The sequence below is a fragment of the Accipiter gentilis genome, chromosome Z (genome assembly GCF_929443795.1).
Source record: "Accipiter gentilis chromosome Z, bAccGen1.1, whole genome shotgun sequence".
In the NCBI taxonomy this organism is placed as follows: Eukaryota; Metazoa; Chordata; class Aves; order Accipitriformes; family Accipitridae; genus Astur; species Astur gentilis.
Genome location: NC_064919.1, coordinates 89261297 through 89281874, shown reverse-complemented (window position 1 = coordinate 89281874; position 20578 = coordinate 89261297). Strand labels below are relative to the sequence as shown.

General features: G+C 39.6%; 1 protein-coding gene across 1 annotated transcript in view; it reads left to right on the top strand.

The window, feature by feature from the left end:
- The window catches only part of ALPK2 (alpha kinase 2), a 38845-nt gene extending 19467 nt beyond the window's left edge, over positions 1-19378 (top strand). The window contains exons 4-10 of the mRNA XM_049795983.1: positions 2464-2591; positions 2701-2736; positions 4906-5180; positions 5304-5392; positions 9814-10031; positions 11901-11949; positions 19085-19378. Coding sequence (XP_049651940.1) covers positions 2464-2591; positions 2701-2736; positions 4906-5180; positions 5304-5392; positions 9814-10031; positions 11901-11949; positions 19085-19319 — 1030 coding nt within the window. The 3' untranslated portion in view covers positions 19320-19378. The remainder of the gene's footprint in view (positions 1-2463; positions 2592-2700; positions 2737-4905; positions 5181-5303; positions 5393-9813; positions 10032-11900; positions 11950-19084) is intronic.
- Positions 19379-20578: the final 1200 nt, after the last annotated feature.

The window sequence follows — 20578 nt, the reverse complement described above, 5'->3', positions numbered from 1 at the left end:
AGGTCCCTTCCAACCCAAACCATTCTGTGAGTCTATGGTTCTACTTTGAAATTCTTATTTGGTACTGAATGGAACTTGAAGCTGATCGGATTAAACAGTGGGAGTTGTATTTAAGGAAGCATGATCTCTCCCCTCAACCCAACCAATTAACCTGACTCTGAGTGACTAAAGGCAGTGCAATGAGAAGGGTGGAAATGAAAGCTTCTTAAGGCCTTTATCAGGATCTTTTCCAGCTTTTCTTAAAACTCCATTTTTATGAAATGAGTTATTTTCTTCTGTAGCAGTAATGACATTCCTATCACATAGCTGTTACAATCTGTTTATAATGTTTCAAAAATACAAAATTAACATTACCCAAAGCAAAAAAAGAAAAGATGTTTCCTCCATCAGAATGCACAATTCTGTGAAAATGAAAAAGATTTATAGGAAGGCATCTTCTCATATGTTCTTTTAAGTGGAGAGAAAAAGTAGCATGAATTGGTTAAACTTCCCATGTAATTCTGATTCTTGTTGTTTTAACTATACTGATTTTGCCTATTGTATTACAATATCCATTGTAATATTAATATGTATCATTATCTGCTAAATAATTTTGCAGTGTTTTAACAAGTAAACAGTGCAGAGACATCAAATTTATCAGTTTTTGCAGTGTTAGCAAATAAAATTTGTGATAACATAAAATATTTGAGTTTTAACTTCATAGGTTAAATATATTTCAAAGTGTTGGAAATAAAGTAAAATATATGAGAGATTTAGAGTAAGAGAGATTCCTAGTTACAATTTTTAGTTCAAAAACGTTCAACAGAGTTCAGTGGAAATCTCCCTTCCATGACAATCAAAATCTAACTGGTTGTTTTGTGTGTACCCAAGTACTATTTCTTCTTTTGGAAATATACATCAATCTACAGAAATACATAATCTGGACTGTTTGGTGCATTTTAGCTTTTACTTTCAATAGGGGGTGATTGCAGGAAATTAGGCAACAAATCTTTGAATTTTTATTACCTGTCAACACATGGAAACGTGTTTTGAAAAAAAACCACATCGCTAGTAATATGAATATATGATAAGCAATTTAATTTAAAAATGATTGTTGGAAAAAATTAGTTCTCCAGTGTGCCAAAATATCATGAAACTTCATGTCGCCAGTGAAACTGTGCACACCTTCACTAATTCACTTCAGAAATGTGAACCTCTTCAAAATGCAATAGCCAGGTCTCCATAATCCCTGCATAGATTATCTGGTTTGCTGATAAATACTTCCATGGACGTCCACTGTGGTACAGGTGAAAACCTTCATAGTCTAAGAGGATTTTTGACTCAGGCATAGCAGTTTCAGTGTGGTTTTATTATTTCCAGAGCCAGCTTGGGTCTGCAAGTACTGTAACTGCATTCACATATCATTACACCCCTGTTAATAACATCTACCTTTGATCCATTTGTGAAGTTGCATACACAGACATCAGAGAGCAAATACCTATCTTGAAAAAAGCAAAGGAACAGAGAAAGCTGTGAGTAGTTGTCATGGTTCAACCCCAGCCAGCAATTAAGTACCATGCAGCTGCTCACTCACTTCCCCTCCCACCCAGAGGGATAGGGGAGAAAATCGGGAAAAGAAGTAAAACTCGTGGGTTGAGATAAGAACGGTTTAATAGAACAGAAAAGAAGAAACAAATCATGATAATGATAACACTAATAAAATGAGAGCAGTAATGATAAAAGGGTTGGAATATACAAATGATGCACAGTGCAATTGCTCACCACCCACAGATTGCCGCCCAGTTAATCCACAAACGGCTATCCCCCCGCCCCCACTCCTCCCAGTTCCTATACTAGATGTGATGTCACATGGTATGGAATACCCTGTTGGCCAGTTTGGGTCACTGCCCTGGCTGTGTCCTGTGCCAACTTCTTGTGCCCCCCTCCAGCTTTCTCGCTGGCTGGGCATGAGAAGCTGAAAAATCCTTGACTTTAGACTAAACATTACTTAGCAACAACTGAAAACATCAGTGTTATCAATGTATTTCTCATACTGAACTCAAAACGTAGCACCGTACCAGCTACTAGGAAGACAATTAACTCTATCCCAGCTCAAACCAGGACAGGAGTCAATATTGAGTAACAGCATACCACTTTTTTGGCTTTTATATGTTCATACTTTATATATTTGACCATGATATTGATAGGAATATTAGAATGCCTTTTGGTGTGATTTAATTATTTTTTTATTTGATTGAGGTACTTTTCTCTCAGAATTTAGTAGGATCATCTGTTGTGAAACACGTAATAAGCTGAATGCTTCTAAGTAGGGCGAAATAAAATATTTTGTCTACCTGCATCATATTTGCATCAGTCTTTTAAGTGAGGGACAGAAATTCCAGGAACAGGAGGAGAGATATGTGGAATAATCGTGAAAGATCTTTTCAAAGTATTAATGTGGAAAATTAACATATTCTGTTCCAGTGCCCAGGATGACTCTCCCGTCTCTTTGGCAATAGCTAAAGCCAGTAACAAAGACCAGGGAATGTATTATTGCTGCTTGAATAATATATATGGAAAGGTGACTGCTGAGTTTAATCTGACTTCTGAAGGTAAATTCCAGTTTATAATTTTGATTAATAATAATGACAATGGCAGTTTCCATTCTTTTTTTTTTTTTTTTTTTTAACTACAAAATCTTGTTTCTTTATTTCTTTGTAGTGTTGAAACATCTCTCAAGTTTTCAGAATTGTGAAGGTAAGTACACACATCTGCTTGAACGTGTGCTCAAATCATTGTTCCTTCTGATTTCCAAATAGAACAAAGGATGGACAAATACAACCAGACTGAGACATTTTGGCACTTATCCCATGGGAAACTATGGGAATCCCTTGAAGCCATTGAATCAATATTGTGTTTTTGCTAGCTGTCTTTCCCGTTTTTGCACTCACCTTTTCTGTGCCATCAAGGATAGAATTCACTTTAATTCATGGGAGTTTTGTAGGTGAAATACTCTCGTGTAGGATGGAATGGTTTGTGCAGGGTGATGGAGTACCCGCCGTGACAAACTATTGATTTGAACTTGACTGTGTAACTTCTTGTTAGCTTGATTCACTAGCACTTCACATACAGTAAACGGTGAAATAGCATTGCATCGCATCATACAGAGACACAGACACACATAGAGTACTGAAAGCTCTTTTGGCAAAAAAACTTGCCAGTGATGTTTGAACACATGGTCTTTGCAAGTCACCTGCTGTGTAACTTTACTCCCAAGAGAAAGATGGGCATGAAGATTTGGAATGCTTTCCCCATATGTTAACTTGTGTTTAATCACACTCGGCATATGTCTTGCTGTGCTGTAGCTAAAGATAGACAGTGCATTGCAAATTGGTTTATCATTTCTGAACACACTGTACTAGTCAAGTACTTCATTCAGCCAATTGATTTTTCTTTCTTTTTCTAGAAGAATAAAATTAAACATTTAGTTCCTTGTTAAAATAAAACCAGGACTTTTCATGTAACAGCACTGTAAAACTTTTGATCAACAGAGAATTTTAGGTGGAGTTAAGGAGCCTTTTAATTCTAGCTTTATATGTGCACTGTTTCCTCTGTGCTTCAAAGAGGGGCAATAGTGTACAGAATCTAAACAAGAGATAACTGCAAAGGGGAGCTGGAAGGACTTCATTGCTGCGTAGTATACACCTTTTGTTCTCCTATTTATCTTTTCACTGATGTTCCTTGAAATGTTATGGTTAGAGAGACTTGAAGTGCAGTTAGAATTTTTTAGTTTCTTTCAGTGCTTGACCTTAACCACTTCTTTTTTCCCCTTCGATTTTTTTTTTTTCCATTTCTATTCCAGTGATCATTAAAAAGGGTGAAATCCATAATCCTGCTTGATTTCAGCTGTAACAAACGTAGGCACACATTCTTATGCTACTGGTACCTTCAAAATCCACAGGTGGAGGGATAAGAAAAATATTATTGTACCAATTTCTCCTGAATATAAAGATCACTAAAATTGATGTTTTTACTTTTTGATTGAAACTGACATGGTCATTTATAGGAATGTGGTTCTTATTCAAAATCACTTATGAAATAAAAATCTTGGGGTTTTTTTCTACCTTTGCTAATGAACCTGTTTTTAAGCTGGTGCTTGGCAGATTGAAAAGAAACACTTTAACATGCTGGTCTGCAGCAGTTGGAGCTGATGTCGTGATTGTGGTTGGTACGAGGAAAGGCATGTTTCCATCATGGTTATATTAGATAAGGACTGAGACCTCTTTCAGCTGAGTGTTTCTACAAACACATTGGCAGAATCTTTCCCTGAAAACATTCCAAGCTGAAAGCTAAAACAAGCTCTGGTTGTACTAGGAACTTCTGGCTTTTCTGAAAAGACAGGCTAGCTTCAGAAGAATGTACTCTGAGCACACTGGGCACAGAACTGTGTTCTACTTTTAAATTCATATCTACATACACTGCTGCACATTAGCTTTATTACTTTCTGCCTTCCAAAAAAGCAGAGTTGGCAGGATCTCTGTATTCCCTCAATGCCTCTTTAGTTCTCAGTCAGCTTGACTTACTTCACATACATTTGAAGCTCCTGTTTACAACTGCCCTAATAGTTTTAAAAACAGCTTTTGTTATCTTTATCCCTATTTTTTGTTTGCTGCACTCTGTATTCTCTCCTTATGAACTTGATCTGCCACCTTTCTCCATGCTGGCTTTAGATGGTAGAGGCAACAAGCTACATTCAGAGGAGCAGTGTCCCAACCCCATACTAACACAAGTTAGGCCACGTATTCAGTTTCCATGGAGCATTTTCTTTAATACTCTATGGAGAGATGCATTTGTTCTCCCACGTCCACCCTTTTCCCTGTGACTGCATAAGGATGCTGTGCAGAAAAAAGTGGCATTGTGTTTTAGGTGTGGAAGAAATTGAATTCATGCAGCTCATGTTCAGAGAAGATTTCATCAGTGACAGCTATTTTGGTGGGAACCTGCATGGAATAATAGCTACAGAAGAGCTTCACTTTGGCGAAGGCATGCACCGGAAAGCCTTCCGAAGTAGAGTGATGCAAGGCCTCGTTCCAGTGTTCAGTCCTGGCCACCCCTGTGTTCTCAAAGTGCACAATGCTATCACATATGGGACCAAGAGTAAGGATGATCTAGTTCAAAAGAACTACAAACTAGCACTGCAGGTAAGCTTCTCCTGTCCTTTGTTAGAAAGAATTGTAGGGAAAAGCTATTTAGTGAATATTCAAACAGATCATCTGTTAAATGTTTTGAGTAATATTCCATAGGCATATCTGTTTGTAATACAGGAGTGCTATGTCCAAAATACTGCAAGAGAGTATGCGAAGATATATGCAGCTGAAGCTGAACCCTTGGAAGGCTTTGGGGAAGTACCAGAGTGAGTACATATATATATATTTTTATATAAATATACATGTATGCATATATATATATTGTCCTGTGCCACAGCTGCCGACTGACTGCTAGGAGTAATTACTGTAGAAGAAAGAGGGAATCCTGAGAACAGTGTTACAGCTGGAGTAATGACCTAAATAATACTGAGTATCAAGGTGGTGAGAGAGATTCCATTGCCATTAGAGAAGGATAATAAGGAGTAAAGACAGTAAATAGCAGGGAAAAGGCATGATTTTCATATAAATTTAGAGTAAATTATTCATGCTAGTGAAGTAACGCCAGTAGGAGATACTACTAGTATCATCTAGTAACAGCAGTAGGGGATAAGTCAGGCCTTCCAACTTGCCATTAAAAATGAAATCTTAAGAGGAATCATGATAATTCTGAAGCTGGTATGAAGTCACTCCTTAGGAAGTTTTCTGTGTGTAGAGAGTCTGAAGCCAGAAAGCTCAACTGTGATTCTAGGTTTTCCCAAAGACTGGTTTATTTTATTTCAGAAGTTTTCCCATTTCCCAAACACATGTACATCAGACCAATAGTTCAATACAGGTTCTCCTCTGCCTCTGAGGCTGGGAAGTGGCACCTTGAAGATTTGGTAATAGATCTTTCTCAAAGGATTTGCTGTTCCAGTGTCAGGCTACTGTGTAGAGTTTAATTTGCAATGGATGGTTGAAATTCCATCTGCCTTGCTTCAAGGATAAGACCTACATGCTTGACAGCAGGCTAAATCTCCATCTCCATTTAGATGACACAAGATCTGCTCAGCTGCACTGGTTCCCTGAAAAAAAGGAACACTTAAAACACAGGCTCTAGAATGATTCCTTAAAGCCACCTTTTCAGGATTAGAAATAGCGATGGAGATGGCAGTGAAATCTTTTATGGAAAATATCTGTGCAAGTCAGCTTCTTTTCTGGAAATATATTGCTCTTGGTAAAATTTGTGTTTGAAAGATTTCTCTAGGCACAGGATATAACCTCTAGTTTCGATATGAAAGACAGAGAGCATGTACCTATGGTGGGTTGACGCTAGCTGGGGGCCAGGTGCCCACCAAAGCTGCTCTATCACCACCCCCACCCCCCTCAGCTGGACAGGGGAGAGAAAATATAACAGATAGATAAGGACAGGGAGAGATCACTCAACCATTTACCGTCATGGACAAAACAGACTCGACTTAGGGAAAATTAACTTAATTTATTGCCAATCAACCAGAGTAGGGTAATGAGACATAAAACCAAATCTTAAAACACTTTCCCCCCACCCCTCCCTTCTTTCTGGGCACAGCTTCACTCCCGGATTCTCTACCTAGCCCCCCAGCAGCACAGGGGTACAAGGAATGGGGGTTACGGTCAGTTCATCACGCATAATCTCGGCCACTTCATCCTCTTCAGGGACAGGACTCATCACACTCTTCCCCTGCTCCAGCGTGGGGTCCCTCCCGTGGGAGACAGTCCTTCACGAACTTCTTCAGCGTGGGTCCTTCCCACGGGCTGCAGTTCTTCATCAACTGCTCCAGCATGGGTCACTTCCATGGCATGCAGTCCTTCAGGAGCACACTGCTCCAGTGTGGGTCCCCCATGGGGTAACAAGTCCTGCCAGAAAACCTGCTCTGTGGGCTTCTCTCTCCATGAATCCACAGGTCCTGCCAGGAACCTGCTCCAGCGTAGGCTTCCCACGGGGTCACAGCCTCCTTTGGGCATCTACCTGCTCCAGCGTGGGGTCCTCCCTGGGCTGCAGGGGGACAGCCTGCCTCACCATGGTCTTCCCCATGGGCTGCAGGGGAATCTCTGCTCCAGCGCCTGGAGCACCTCCTCCCCTTCCTTCTTCACTGACCTTGGTGTCTGCAGGGTTGTTTCTCTTACATGTTCTTGCTCCTCTCTCTGGCTGCAGTTTCTGTGCCCACTGCAACTTTTTTTCCCTTCTTCAGTATACTATCACAGAGGCACTACCACTATTGCTGATTGGCTCAGACTTGGCCAGCAGTGGGTCTGTCTTGGGGCTGGCTGGCATTGGCTTCATGGGACATATGGGAAGATTCTAGCAGCTTCTCACAGAAGCCTCCCCTGTAGTCCCCCTGCTACCAAAACTTTGCCACACAAACCCAGTACAGTACCCTACGAAAACTAGAAATCTGGTGCAAATAACAGGCACATGGAAGGTTCAGATCTAGTGCTTTATTCTAAACAATTGGCTGGAAGATGGCAGATAAGAGCAAAAAGAGATTATGTGCGTATGCTTTTGGTTTGCTTTTTAATTTCAAAATTTTAAGGCTAGATTCCTTTCTTCTAGCCAGCACTTGTCAGACCAAACTTGTATTTAAAAGAAGGTATATTCCTTGGAACATTTTATAGGATAAATAGAGCAAGAGAAAAGTTGTCTGCATTCTCCAGAGCTAGCTTTAAAGCTACAGCCTTAGCCTATCTGTGCACGTTTGACTGTAAGAGAAAGCTGAGGAAACAACAGAGAAAAGCACTACCCTGTAATAGTCAGTGGACTGGCAGCTAGACATTTATAAAACCACAGGAGGGGGAGAGAGAGAGATATTCTGTAGTCTTGAGGTTACTTATGATAATTCCACCATGGAGTAGTACTAACATTTCTATTAACCAGTGACCCATTTATTTTCCTTTCAGTGTGCAGTAATATGAAACTATATGGAGCCTTATACACTAAGAAAAGCTGTTCACTTTAATGATACTGGTAGAGTTAAGTTGATAGCATACCTTGAGTGAGTAGGTTAAAACTAGACTAGTGCCTACAGTTGCAGTGATTGTTCCTTGGAAAAAGAATAACTACTGGTATAAAGGCCATTTGTACCAGTTTAACTGCATGTGCTATAATAATAAGGGTAAAATATCACAACAACAAATAAACTAATGGTGTCAATAAAGCTTGATTGGACTAGGACTGGAAGACTTATACAGAAGTGCTCTGGTTATATGTAGTTCTCTGTCTCATGACTAATTTTTCTAGACCTCCTTTCAGTGTATATAGAGCACCTATGTACATTCACGATTCTGCCATTTCCAGAATCCAGCACAGGTATGTCTGGAAGCAGCTATGCCACCCCTTTGGCTGTGTTGCTCTAAGAGATAGGACTCTTTGTAAGAAAGCAAGTAACTAGAAACGCATTTTGTGGTGACAGTCATTTTTCCCATTTGTTCTGAGATACTGCTAGGAGCTTTTGTGAGCTAGCTGATAAAATACAGTTGTGTTCTGTTACCAGCTCCAGCTGAATGGCTTTCTAAAATAAGCAATATTAAATCTCAGAGCAGTATTAAATTCCATTCTAATATACACTGATGTCACTTTTTTGCTTACTCTAAGGTTTTAATTTTGGAGACTTATACTGTAGTATCAGAATGCTGCCTAACAAGTAACAAGAGTTTTTGTGGTGTAAGCACACATAGAAGATGACTATCTGTGAGGTAGAACACTGCTTTCCCGACAGCAGGAACTTTGGTAACCACGAAGTTCATGTTCCTAGTGAGACAGATACTTCCTTCCAGACTATTGTCTTTATCACTTCACATTCAGTCTTTCTCTCTGGGAAGACCATGAAACCCCAAGCAAAATTTTATTTGACATGGGACATGAGTTTTTGGCATGGTGCATCTTTAGACATAAATGGACCTAGCCTGGATTCCTGCAAAACTTTGTAAGTCTTTCTGGCTAAACTAGCTCAATTTCTAAATGACTAAAATAAGACAATTTTCAAGTTTGCAGTTTCCTGAAAACTTCATACAGAACTAGCTGAAGTTTTCTGACCTGGATCCAAACTTTGCCAAAGTCCAAGAATCTTGGGATTCTAGATTTTCACTTGAGCCAACTTGTCTTGAGAATCTGATGATCTTCCCAGAGACTTTCTTGTTTCCTCTTACTTTTTGGTAAAGGAGTTGCTTTGTACTTTCATTAACAAAAGTGTTTGCTAATTTTGGATGTGTTAGGTTTTAGAAGTCTAGTCTGAGAAATCCTTCACTTACACTGGTCTTGGGCAAAGCTTTTTCTGGAGTGGATCAAATTTGCAGGTGCTTAACACCTCACAAAGTCTGAATCATCTATTAGTCAGCCTGAGCAGCTAAAGCAGTGATACTACAAAATAAGCAAGCACCCTTTATTGTGCAGAGTTTAGGTTTTGGGATGTAGTAGGACAACATTAGAAAGCATGCTTTGAAAAATTTTACATCTGAGTAAATAATAATACAAAGAAATAAGCACATGGAGGATAATGCAATTATGTTCTAGAGCTACCTAGAAGATCTGAATCTTATCCAGATGTCTCCCGGCTTGGTTTAAACTTGGTAGCCGTTTATTCACTCTCTGAGATCACTGGTCACTTTGTCTGTTTCTTACTCTTTCATTGACAGAACTCTCTGGATTTTATTAGTTTTTATCCCTTGATTTCAGGATCATTCCTATTTTTCTTGTTCATCGGCCTGCTAATAACATCCCCTATGCAACAGTGGAGGAGGAGCTAGTTGGGGAATTTGTGAAATACTCTGTCAGGGATGGCAAGGAACTAAATTTCCTGAGAAGAGACTCAGAGGCTGGCCAGAAGTGTTGCACCTTCCAGCACTGGGTGTATGAGAAAACCAATGGGAACTTGCTTGTCACTGACCTGCAAGGTGAGTCGTCTGAGTGGCAGCAATAAAATGGCTTTCCTATGATACAGGCTGGTGACCACTCACAGTCAACCCCCATAACTGCAGAACTTCCAGACATTTATTTCTGAGCAATGTTATTCTTGGCTTTCTGTGTCCTGTTGGCAATGCTGAACGTGCTCCTTCCATGACCTTGTAATAGACAGTCTTCTCCAGATGCTGACAGTACCCTGGCCCTGTGCCTGTTTTATACAGTGTCTCATGCAGATCAGAATAAAAGATAGGAGAGAGAGTTAGGGTATCTTATTTTCTAGCCTGTTTTAAGTGCACTGTGCTTATTTGTGTGTGTGTTACCCTAGGGAACAGAAAGACATTAATTAATTGCCTACTGTGGCAGCAGGGGCTAACACGTTAACCTAAGCAGTATTACAATGTTTATCTAATCAGCAGAGAAAGGGAATTTTTACCTAGTTTATGTTCTTGTAAGAAGGCAGTTTGGAAAAGAAAAAACAAATCTCACACTCTTAACAGGAGAGTTGTTCTTCCACATGTCCCCTTAGTAAATCAGGACACTCAATATGAGTCAAGTCTGGCTTATTGTCTCACCTCCCAGAATTTAATGAAATGTCTTGTGAATTGAAGACTTCAGTTGTTAATAACATCCTACTCCTTTGCTTTTTCTTGTATTTAAATACTTAACAACAATCTCTCCACAGTGGAATGCTCCACATTCAGGTCCTGGCTAGGTTTGAAGAAACATGTTCCTTCAAAAAAAGAATGGTGAAGAAATGCCCTACTCGCATTTACTAAATGCTGCCCTTATGATCCTATGGGTGTGACTCCTCCTAACTGCTGAAATGCTGGGCCTGTACGCAGCACAGTATGCATAGATGTGTTTGAAACAGAGAAACACAGACCATTTTTAAAGAAAACCAAAAAAGGTGGAATCTTAGAAAATATCCCATATTCTTTAACAAGAGAAGGCAGGAAAATTAGCAACAAGACATTTAAACAAGACCCTTGAAGTAATTTAAAGGGAGAAGAAGGAACAAAATCCTAGCCTGAGGGAAGCACAACAGAAGAAATAGTATCTGAGCTGGTATAATGACTGCTGCCAGAAAGGACAATATACCTGCTGCTGTTCAAGAGAAACATTCTTCCTCTTTAATCATCTTCTCATTTAACTATTTAGGCTGCATTTTTCAGGCATACCAGTTGAGATTTCTGAGGGTATTCTCCCAGGAAAATGGTCTGGAGACCATCATTTTCCTGTACAGAAAAAATTGCACACTGCAGGACTGGATTTTGCCTATAAACAAGTCAACAAAGGGACAAGTTAAAAACCCCAAGTTTTTTGAAATACTGAATGAGAAAGGGGTTTTGGATCTCTCACCCAAAAAGTAAAAATAAGGTTGACTGACCTATTGATACTTGATTAGCAAAGAAAATATGCAATTCCTACCAATAAACGATGTAGTCCAAGTTTGCAAAGCATCAAAACCACAGAACACATAAATAAATATACACATCTTGGGGCAGGTGCATAAGCAAAGATGTTGTATGTTTCTTAAAATGCAGCCATCAAAGTGTAACCCCTCCGTCCCCCGCACTGACTGTCTAGCACAGGAAACAAGGTATGCTCTATTTATCAACTTGCTATCTGTAAACTACTGGTATGAGACTGACTTCTAGAAATTGCTAGTGATACAGATGACAAACATCTTATTTTTAATTGGGGTACTTTAAAATGTTTGGAAAAAATGGTGACAAATAATTAAAAAAGTGAATCAATAAATAATATTTAATGTCTCTATATGTGGTGCTCTTGAATCTGAAAATACTCCTAGAAATTCTAGTGTAACATAAGCTCTCTGTTTCCATCATGCCTTGTAGGTGTAGGAATGAAGTTAACTGACGTTGGCATAGCAACACTGGCCAAAGGGTGAGTGAAAAATTATTTCTCAACGGCATGGTTTTGCTTTACACATCAGTCTCTTCACAGTGTAAATATGTTGGGGGAGGGTGCACTGGCAAGTTATTCTTGCTTTAACTTAGGAAGAAAACAATCCTCATCTGACTCTTCTAACTTCTTTTTGTTCATATTTATGGGAACCCACCTATAAGGGAAACACATTTATTTTGTTCTAAAAGGATGGGGCTACACTGTAGATTGGGCTTTGCTTTTCCTTCATGCCTCCCTTAAAATAGGCTTATTCAAAGGGCATTTCATGAGTGAAATCAAGGTCTCAAGTGACTTACAAGCAAGTAAGGCACTTGGTGGTGCATTAGCTGGAGGAAGGTAGGGCTGAAAATGCACGGCCAACACTGGCTCCAGCCTGGGGTACAATGAAAGACCTGGTGTTTGTGCTGTCCAGAGCTTCTGACCATGGAGGAAATATCTCAAACCCAGCATGCTGTTGGAGCCAGAGCTCCAGCTGGGCTTGCACTCCCTAGCACCTGTCCCAGCAAATGCAAATACAAGCATTTAGGCCTGTCTAGCCCTACTAGATCTTGCTACCAGTAGCCAAGGTGACTCTTCTACCCTCCTACTCTTCCTCTGGAAGAAAGAGGGTATCTACCACAGTACTGTGGGAACTAGGGAAGGAGATACCCTGAAAGCGCCCAAAGTTTGTGTTGCCCTTTTTGTAAGAAATTTAAAGGGATGGTGCAAAGACTGCATGAGAGAACACAGCTGAAATCCCTCTTGCAGCCAGCAAAAGTGCCAAAGCTTTAGAATATGTTTTTATGACAAAAGCTTCTATAAAGAGTCTTTTCTCAGTTTAGAACTCTGAGTTAGTTCTTCTTCCTATTGCAGGCAGTGACGGCAAGCTTTTCTTGAGCCTGTGTTCTTGTCAGCTGCATGGGTGGAGGGAAGATGTCTGTTTAGCTTTGTGTAGGCCACTTACCTGATAAAAAAGGAAATGTGTTAAGGGATTTGATGGTATCTCTTTCCCTTCTCTCTAAAAAGCAGTAATTCTGAACTATAACAAAAGATCTATTCATAATATTTAAAGAGTCCTGTTTCCTAGTAGTTTTGCAATGGCTTCGGGTCTTTTTGGGAGACTTAAGCATGTGTGTAAAGATATCTGTAATAATGTTCTAACTTTAATGGCCTTTAATGTTATAACTTTCTTCCACTTCTCTTAAGTTCTTGTTAATTAAAGCTTTTAGTGTTAGGACAGGCCAAAAGAGCCATTGATAGGAATAGGCAGTGCAGGCAGTGATTCAAATCAGCTGGCTGTTGGAAAAGGAAAGGGGATGGGGGTAAATGCCTGTGACTAATGCTTTAAATTCATATTCTCCATTGATAAAATGACAGGAAAAGCAAATCTGATCACATGTATTCAGTCTTTACACTGAATTGGAGTGTGTGTATATACCCATGGTACAGGAAAAAACCCTTACAATATGTTTTAAGTTATTAAAATTTTACCCCAGAATATTCTGGAAAATTCCTTAATATTTGCAGGCTGGCATCCATTCAAAACTTACACTGATTTACTCTTTTAGCTGTGGATCCAAGGTGAAATCAGTTGAAATGAAGTTGCATCATCCTGTTATAAAACAAAGTAATAAAAATTTTATTTAGGTAACACTGTTCTCTTGAATCAGACGTTCCATAGAAATGCTTTAATGGATGCTGTTGTCAGCTCACTATGGGGAATTACTCCTATAAAAATGCATATTGGACTAGGGAAGAGGAAGGTGAAGTGAGAAAATGAATAAACAATGCAAGCTGTAGTAAGGATCATCTCAGTCATGTGTAAGGGAATATAATTTCTTGTCATGAACAACCCCTTAAAAATGTTGAGTATCATTTTATTTGTCATTTAACTAATGATACTGCTACAAGACAACAGATTTTTCCTGGTCCTGTATTTTTCTTTTATGCTTCTTTCCCAGAAAGGACAACTCTGCAGTTTGATTTTTTAATTCCGTGAGCCTGGATGGGGAAAAGTACACAGAATTAATGTGTGTTACTAGCTATTGCTGCTTTTGGTAGTGTGCAGCCATGCTGATGAGAGGTTGTCTATCTCACATGTTGGGGAGAACATACATAGTCCTACTTAACTAAAAAATATAGTATGATAGTGTTATGATTTTAAGTGTATTGTTAGAGAAGATACAAAGCTGATTTTTTGGTGTAATAGCCTATAGAAATTCCAAGGGTTTCCTCAACCACTCTTGGCAGAGCTAATGACCTCACTGATCACAGACAGGTTCTCTGCCTCTAATTCTTCTAAGCCTGGGCCAATCACATCAAGGCAAACCAAAAATACCCTTGGGAAATGCTTCTGTTGTCCTTGATGAGTGGAAGAACATTAATATTGTTCCTGGGTGGAATGTAAATTAAAAACAATTCTAATTTTACTCTAAGATTGAACTTGTGTTCCAGGGGAAAAAAAACCCTGAAAAAATATCCATCTCCCCTACCCCCCCCCCCCCATGCTCATAGTATAATCAAGCTTTCACATAATCTAGTGTCATAGTACAAACTGTTACTGATAAATTTGTGAAAGCCAATATAGCAACTGTCATGAATTATTCATGGACATTATTTATCCCCCAGTGTTTCTTGTAAATGAAGTACAATAAACAGCATATATTAAAATTTTGTACCTCTATTCAGCATTGCTCATTGCTGTTAATGATTTTTTGGGGGGTCCAGACTCATATTCCAAGCCTGAACAAACATTTCTGGATGAGCATTTATGTATCCTTTGTCTTCATCTTTCCCCTCATTCCTGTAGAGGCTGTGGAAGGACTGATGTTTTCAACAATTAACACTCTTCAAAGTAATTCTGATCTTTTATCCTTTCTCTGTCTGTTTTGCCAGTGAATTGGAAAACGAACCCAAACAAGGGTCATTTAATCAATACGCTGAAGTAGCTGCAATACAGTTTCTGTCAGTAGAGGGCGAAGCCTAACTAGAAACCGAAAAGCCTGGGAAGTACTTCTAAAGTAGCCACTCGGGCCCACCAGAGTCGGGCAATTAATCCTTTAAATAAGCTATTTAGTAGATTCTTTGGCAAATGTAAACAAAAATAATACAACACAGTGACTGGTTTCTAAGTGCAAACAGTGAGCCAGTTTAGAAGCTGTGCACAAGTGCCCAGGTATTTACCCAAGGATGGTAAACACAAAGATGAAGGAATCAGGAACACAGTGACCCACCATCATGATGATTAACAGGGGTGCTGTTTGCCAAATGCGGATCTGATCGTCTGTCTGGTTTCAGAGCACTGACAAATTTAGTTTTACTCAACATGGCAACAAGAGGCATTGAGGAGTATAAACCTGGGGACAAATCCAACATTCCCCCTTCAGATTTAAGGAAGATTTGGTTTGGGCCGACTCCCTACTGTCAAGTTTAGGAGACGGAATTCTGTCTGGGTTTTATTTATCAGTCATTTAGTCAGTGAATTAATAGTGCCTGCTGTGCAAAAAACAGACTCATGTTTGTCAAGGCTTGGAATGGTCAATAGTTTGGTGTTACTGAACACAAAACATATGAGAGCGATACAGACTGTACAATTTAGAAGCCATTCACTAATGGACACCTTCCCACAATTACACTTACAAGCTATAACAGCACAGAATGGTTTGTGTTGAGCTCACAAGTCCTGCCAAATTACAACAGACCTATGGTCATTAGGTCTGTCCGGAACAGATGATGCAGTCTGGAAGCACACAAGGGGGTCTATGTGGAAGCAGTGACTAACAAACAGCAAACAACTGGGAGAACTCTGATGCAAAACTTTGGTCTCACATCTGTAGATTAGTTTTTCTACGGCCCGCTATAAGACTTGGGGCTGTCTGCACACTGCAGAGCCAAACTAGGCTCATTCGTGCCTCTCAAATTCCAAAGTGGACAAGGAGTGTTACCTAGAACACATCTGTAGTCACAAGATAAATGCAAACCTATTATTGTAAGAGAAGGGAAATGAGGATGGCTTGATTTAGGAGCAAAGCTAGTAAAATAAAGATAATCACGTGTTTTTAATATAAATGTTCTGTCTCTTGTTCACAAGATATTTATGCTCTTACTTTTACTGGCATTTGTTGAATTCTAAAGCTAAAGTTAATTAGCAGAGCATTCAATTGTACTTTGAAGTGTCTATTACTCATAGTATCATCTGAGCAAATGCTACTGTTTCTGCTCATTGTTTAGACGTTCCTTCAAAAGGCATACAGGAGATGGTAAATACCAAATACAGATAGGAAAGCCATTTAGACAGACTATTACTTACTTCATGAGAAAAGTGGATTTTTTTTAGCTCAACTTTTTCATTACGAGATTATTTGCACAAAGAAATGAGTATTACCAGAATTTTACAGCATGAGAAAAACACATGAAGAAATTTTCTTTAGATGCAACAAAATGGCTACCTAGGAAAAAAAAAGAGAGTGAGAGCAAGAGAAAGAGTTCGTGGTCATTTTGCAGCCAAAAATTAAAATAGTCAGCATTCAGTGCAGTGAAACTTCTCACCTAATTGATAGCCCTGGAGGTTACTTATCATTAATATTTCTGCCAGAACACACCTACACAAAGTGCAGGAGAAATGAAGCCTCTCAATCAGCCTTGCAGCAGAAATGGAGAATTTCAGATACCAGAGTAAGCAGATGCTACCCAAAGGCTGTCTGCACAGAGCCTCATTATCTCCTCAGACATTGGCGGCTGCATCTGTGTTACACACACTGCTGCAGCATCCAGCAGTGACACACCATGGCAGTGGAAGGTGCTGTAACAACAGCTGTTGTTGCCACTGGCACCCACTAGAAAGACCCAATGGTTAATTGAATATTCATGATAAATTAATAAAAATATTTTGGTTTAAGTTATCGCTTTTTGCTTGCAGTGCATTGCTGTGGTTTAACTAGTTTCTGGAGTCAGGATCAATGCCTGATATAAAGACATATTCTTGCTGAGCACAGGCATGTTTGCCTGTGGAACTTAAGTTCTGCTGATGTGTCTGGAGGATACACCTGTTGGCTCTAGTAACAGAGCTCAAGTATAAAGTCTCAAGTGTATTATTTCTCCAAAGGAGTGAGAGAACAGTTCATTATCTTGCAGAGCGCCAGGATATAGTCCTGAAGTAACAATAGCACTCCTCTTAAACTTCTTTTGGCTAAACAAGCACATAACTAACTTGGGGAGGAGAGGAAAAAAAAAATCTTAACCCTTTGAGGTTCATCTGGCTGTTCATAGCAAGCTAGCTGAGTCGTTTCTCTTGAGTAGGGCAGGCTTATTACCTGTTTAACTTAGAGGGTAACCTCGTCTGGTGTGAACAGCTTCAAATGACAAATTATAGTAAAATATATTTGGAGCTTTATTTCACTGAAGTACATATTTAACATTCAAAAGCTCTGACTTCAAAGAAGAATCTGAAAATAAATTATTGGTGGTATGAGAAGACAAAGACTCCTAAATACTTATGATGAGAAAGTTGAACTCCGAAGTAGTTTTTCTTATTGAAGTTAACCACCAGCAGTAATTTAATTCCTTAGAAGATTAAAGTCTGCTGTTCACCTTACACTTATCTGCAAAGTCTTCATCGTCATGGCTGCAGTAGTTTGTGTGAAATAATTTGGGATCCGTCCTCCATGGGTAGGCAATTGTGACTGTTTAAAAGCAGCAGCAAAACGTATAGATGACTTTTTTTTGCTGTAAGGGGGATTGCCAATATACATTACCATTTTGGTATATGCCTGAATAAGCAATAAATATTACCTTCTAGACATACTAGAGAAACTTTCAGATTTGCATTATCCACCAAAGAGATTTCTTTCCTCCTAGGGTGGAATTTCTGATGCTAGGAAAGCAGTCAGCCTGAGGTTTCAACTTTTATATTTCTTCTCTGTAGAGGAACACTAGACATGCAAAATAGGACAGTTAGATATAAATGGAGGCAGATATCGTCCCCTATTGTTGCAAGGTATTTTATTATATTTTCACAACTGGTACCATTTATTTGTAGAAGAAAATTTGGCAAACTACGTTGCAATAAAGATGCTTATCTGTCAGAAAGAGTTTGACCTTCTCAGAGCAACAGTGTTTTCTTCAGTACTGTGCAGTCTGCAGGAGGAAAGAAGTTCTCTGGAATGCTGTGCAATGAGCATGTTGTGTTAATTTCAGTGCTAAATCGTGTTTGGTTTTTGTGCAGTGATAACTCACAGTTCACATCTGAGGACATTGTATGTCCAGTGAACCAAGAGAATAAGGTAGAACATGCACTTACTAAAGTTACCGAAAAAGGAGAGGAGCACCCTGGCCTTTCTTCTCCTTTCTCCATCCTGGTAATTTGACCAAAAATTACTCCTTTAAAAAGTAGGTGCAGCTTTTTTAAAAAGCTGATGCAGCTTAAAAAGCAGGCACTAGAAGGAATGTCATCAACCAGTGGCAGAGTGAGGAGAAGAGAGGTGTACATGCTTTGCCTACTCCCTGGCTTTGCTAGCCCACTGAAGAAGTGAGAGGTAGCAGTGGGAGATATGGTGGTGGCTTGGGAATTGTGAAGGCTGGATGAGACTGCCTTCCTCAGGAATGCTCCTTGCATCCTTCTTCCCCAAGAGGCTTGGCTCCTTGAGATCTTGTAGTCAAGCCTGGGGGAGGGAGGAACATAGCACAGAAGTTATTTACATGTTTGGATGAAAACAGCTTCTGGTTCTGACAACACCTTGTGCAGCAACCTTGTCTCTTCATTGTAGTCAAAAGAACTGTTTATAGAGAATGATGTAGAATGGATTTCATTTATATATTACTGAGAGAAAGTTAGCCAGCAGACAATTATATTCCCAACTAAATGAAATGAAAAATAGTAGCCAGGACACAGGCCACAGAACTATGCCTCCTTAACCCTTTTCCCTCTTCTGTCACTACTTATTACCTGGTTTCCTTCACCTCTCAATGGCTCAGTTTGATTTTCTGTGACAGTTAGTGCTTCTCTAAACAGCATGGGTGGAAGAGACTTGCTTAATGTTTTCAAATTGCTTATGAGTCAACAGTCATACTCTGCCTCCCTGTGCTGAAAATGAATCTTGAAATCCCATGTGGCTTTTTTTTTTCTTTGTTGCTACAGATACAAAGGTTTTAAAGGCAACTGCTCAGTTTCCTTCATTGAGCAGTTCAGAGCCCTCCACCAGTGCAATAAGTACTGTGAGATGCTGGGGCTGAAATCTCTCCGAACCACTCATCAAAAACAGAGGAAAGCAACATCCATGAAAAGCAAAAATCTACCAAACTCATCAACTATAAAGAAAACAGTGCCAAAGAAAGCAAGAGAACCTAGAGACTTCATTTCTTCAGAGCACTGAGTTGCACTGTCCCATCCTGTGAAAACTCCTCTTGAGGATATGTAGTAGTGATAGGCACCAGTGACCTCAGGGCGGGGAGGTGGGGGGGGGGGGGGTGTAACTTTAGTCTTTTGCCTTATGACATTATTTTGAAGTCATCCTGATGCTGATGCCAGCAACAAAGAAAAGAACTGATTCTGTGGTCTTGGTACCTGAGATTTAACACTGGGACAAGGTTTTGAAGACAAACTAAGCCATCTGCCTGGATTATTTTACAACCCTTCTATGTATTGGTATCTGCACATTTTGAGTCTTGGACATTGAGTGCACCGCAGGTCACTGGAGAACATCCTCCCTTCTATGTGTCTGTGCCTGTGACCCTGTGGGTTCAGCTGCTGCATAAACATCAATATATTTAAGATGCCATGCAGTAAAAGTTTTGCACAGTGTTGTTGCTCAGGCTGCTATAGAAAAATTGTTTTCTTTCCCAGATTTTTACATATTGTAATCCGACTGTAATCGTATTCTTGTAATTTTTTTTCTCCCACTTACATGTCTTTTAATACAAGACAAAGCAATTCATGATAGGACATGTCTGTCTTCTGCCCCCCCCCCCCCCCCCCAAATTAGCTAGCATCTTTAAGGGCCTCACAAAGTGATATCATCAGCTTAAATATGGGCAACTTGTGTGATTCTCCATAGAATTCCTGGCTTTCCATGCAAGCTTCCTTGAATCTACTGTTAACCCCATGGCACAGTACTGTTGTGCTTGCACTGATCCTCTTGTGGGATGAAGGTTTGGAGTCTGCATGTTGCCAAGCAGCTACCATCTGAAATAAACCGTTACATATAGAAGGTATTTTAGTACCTTGCAGCATTTTCAACTTGAGTAAGTACAATGACTTTTCTGTGTAGTATAGAATTGTTTTTTGAAGGAACATGACAGGTGCCCTGGGCCAGTACCTGTCTGCTGAAGAGTCATGATTTGTCCAAAATGCCTAGGCAGGGCCAAAACTGAAAAAAAATACTGTGCTCCATTAAAATTAAGTGTAGCTTATGTAGAGATTTGCAGCCAGAGGAGGGAACTATGCATGTCAGAGGACTGCAAGAAGTTTACTGGAGGTGGCAGTTGAAAAGCCAACCTGCAGTGCCTAACGTGCAATACAAACACTGAACATTGTCAGACTTCTTATCCCTGTGTGATTACTAAATAACAGGTGGTGCCAGAAACCAATACCTGTGTGTAAGAGTCCCATCAGAGCTGAGAAGAAAAAGCGCGA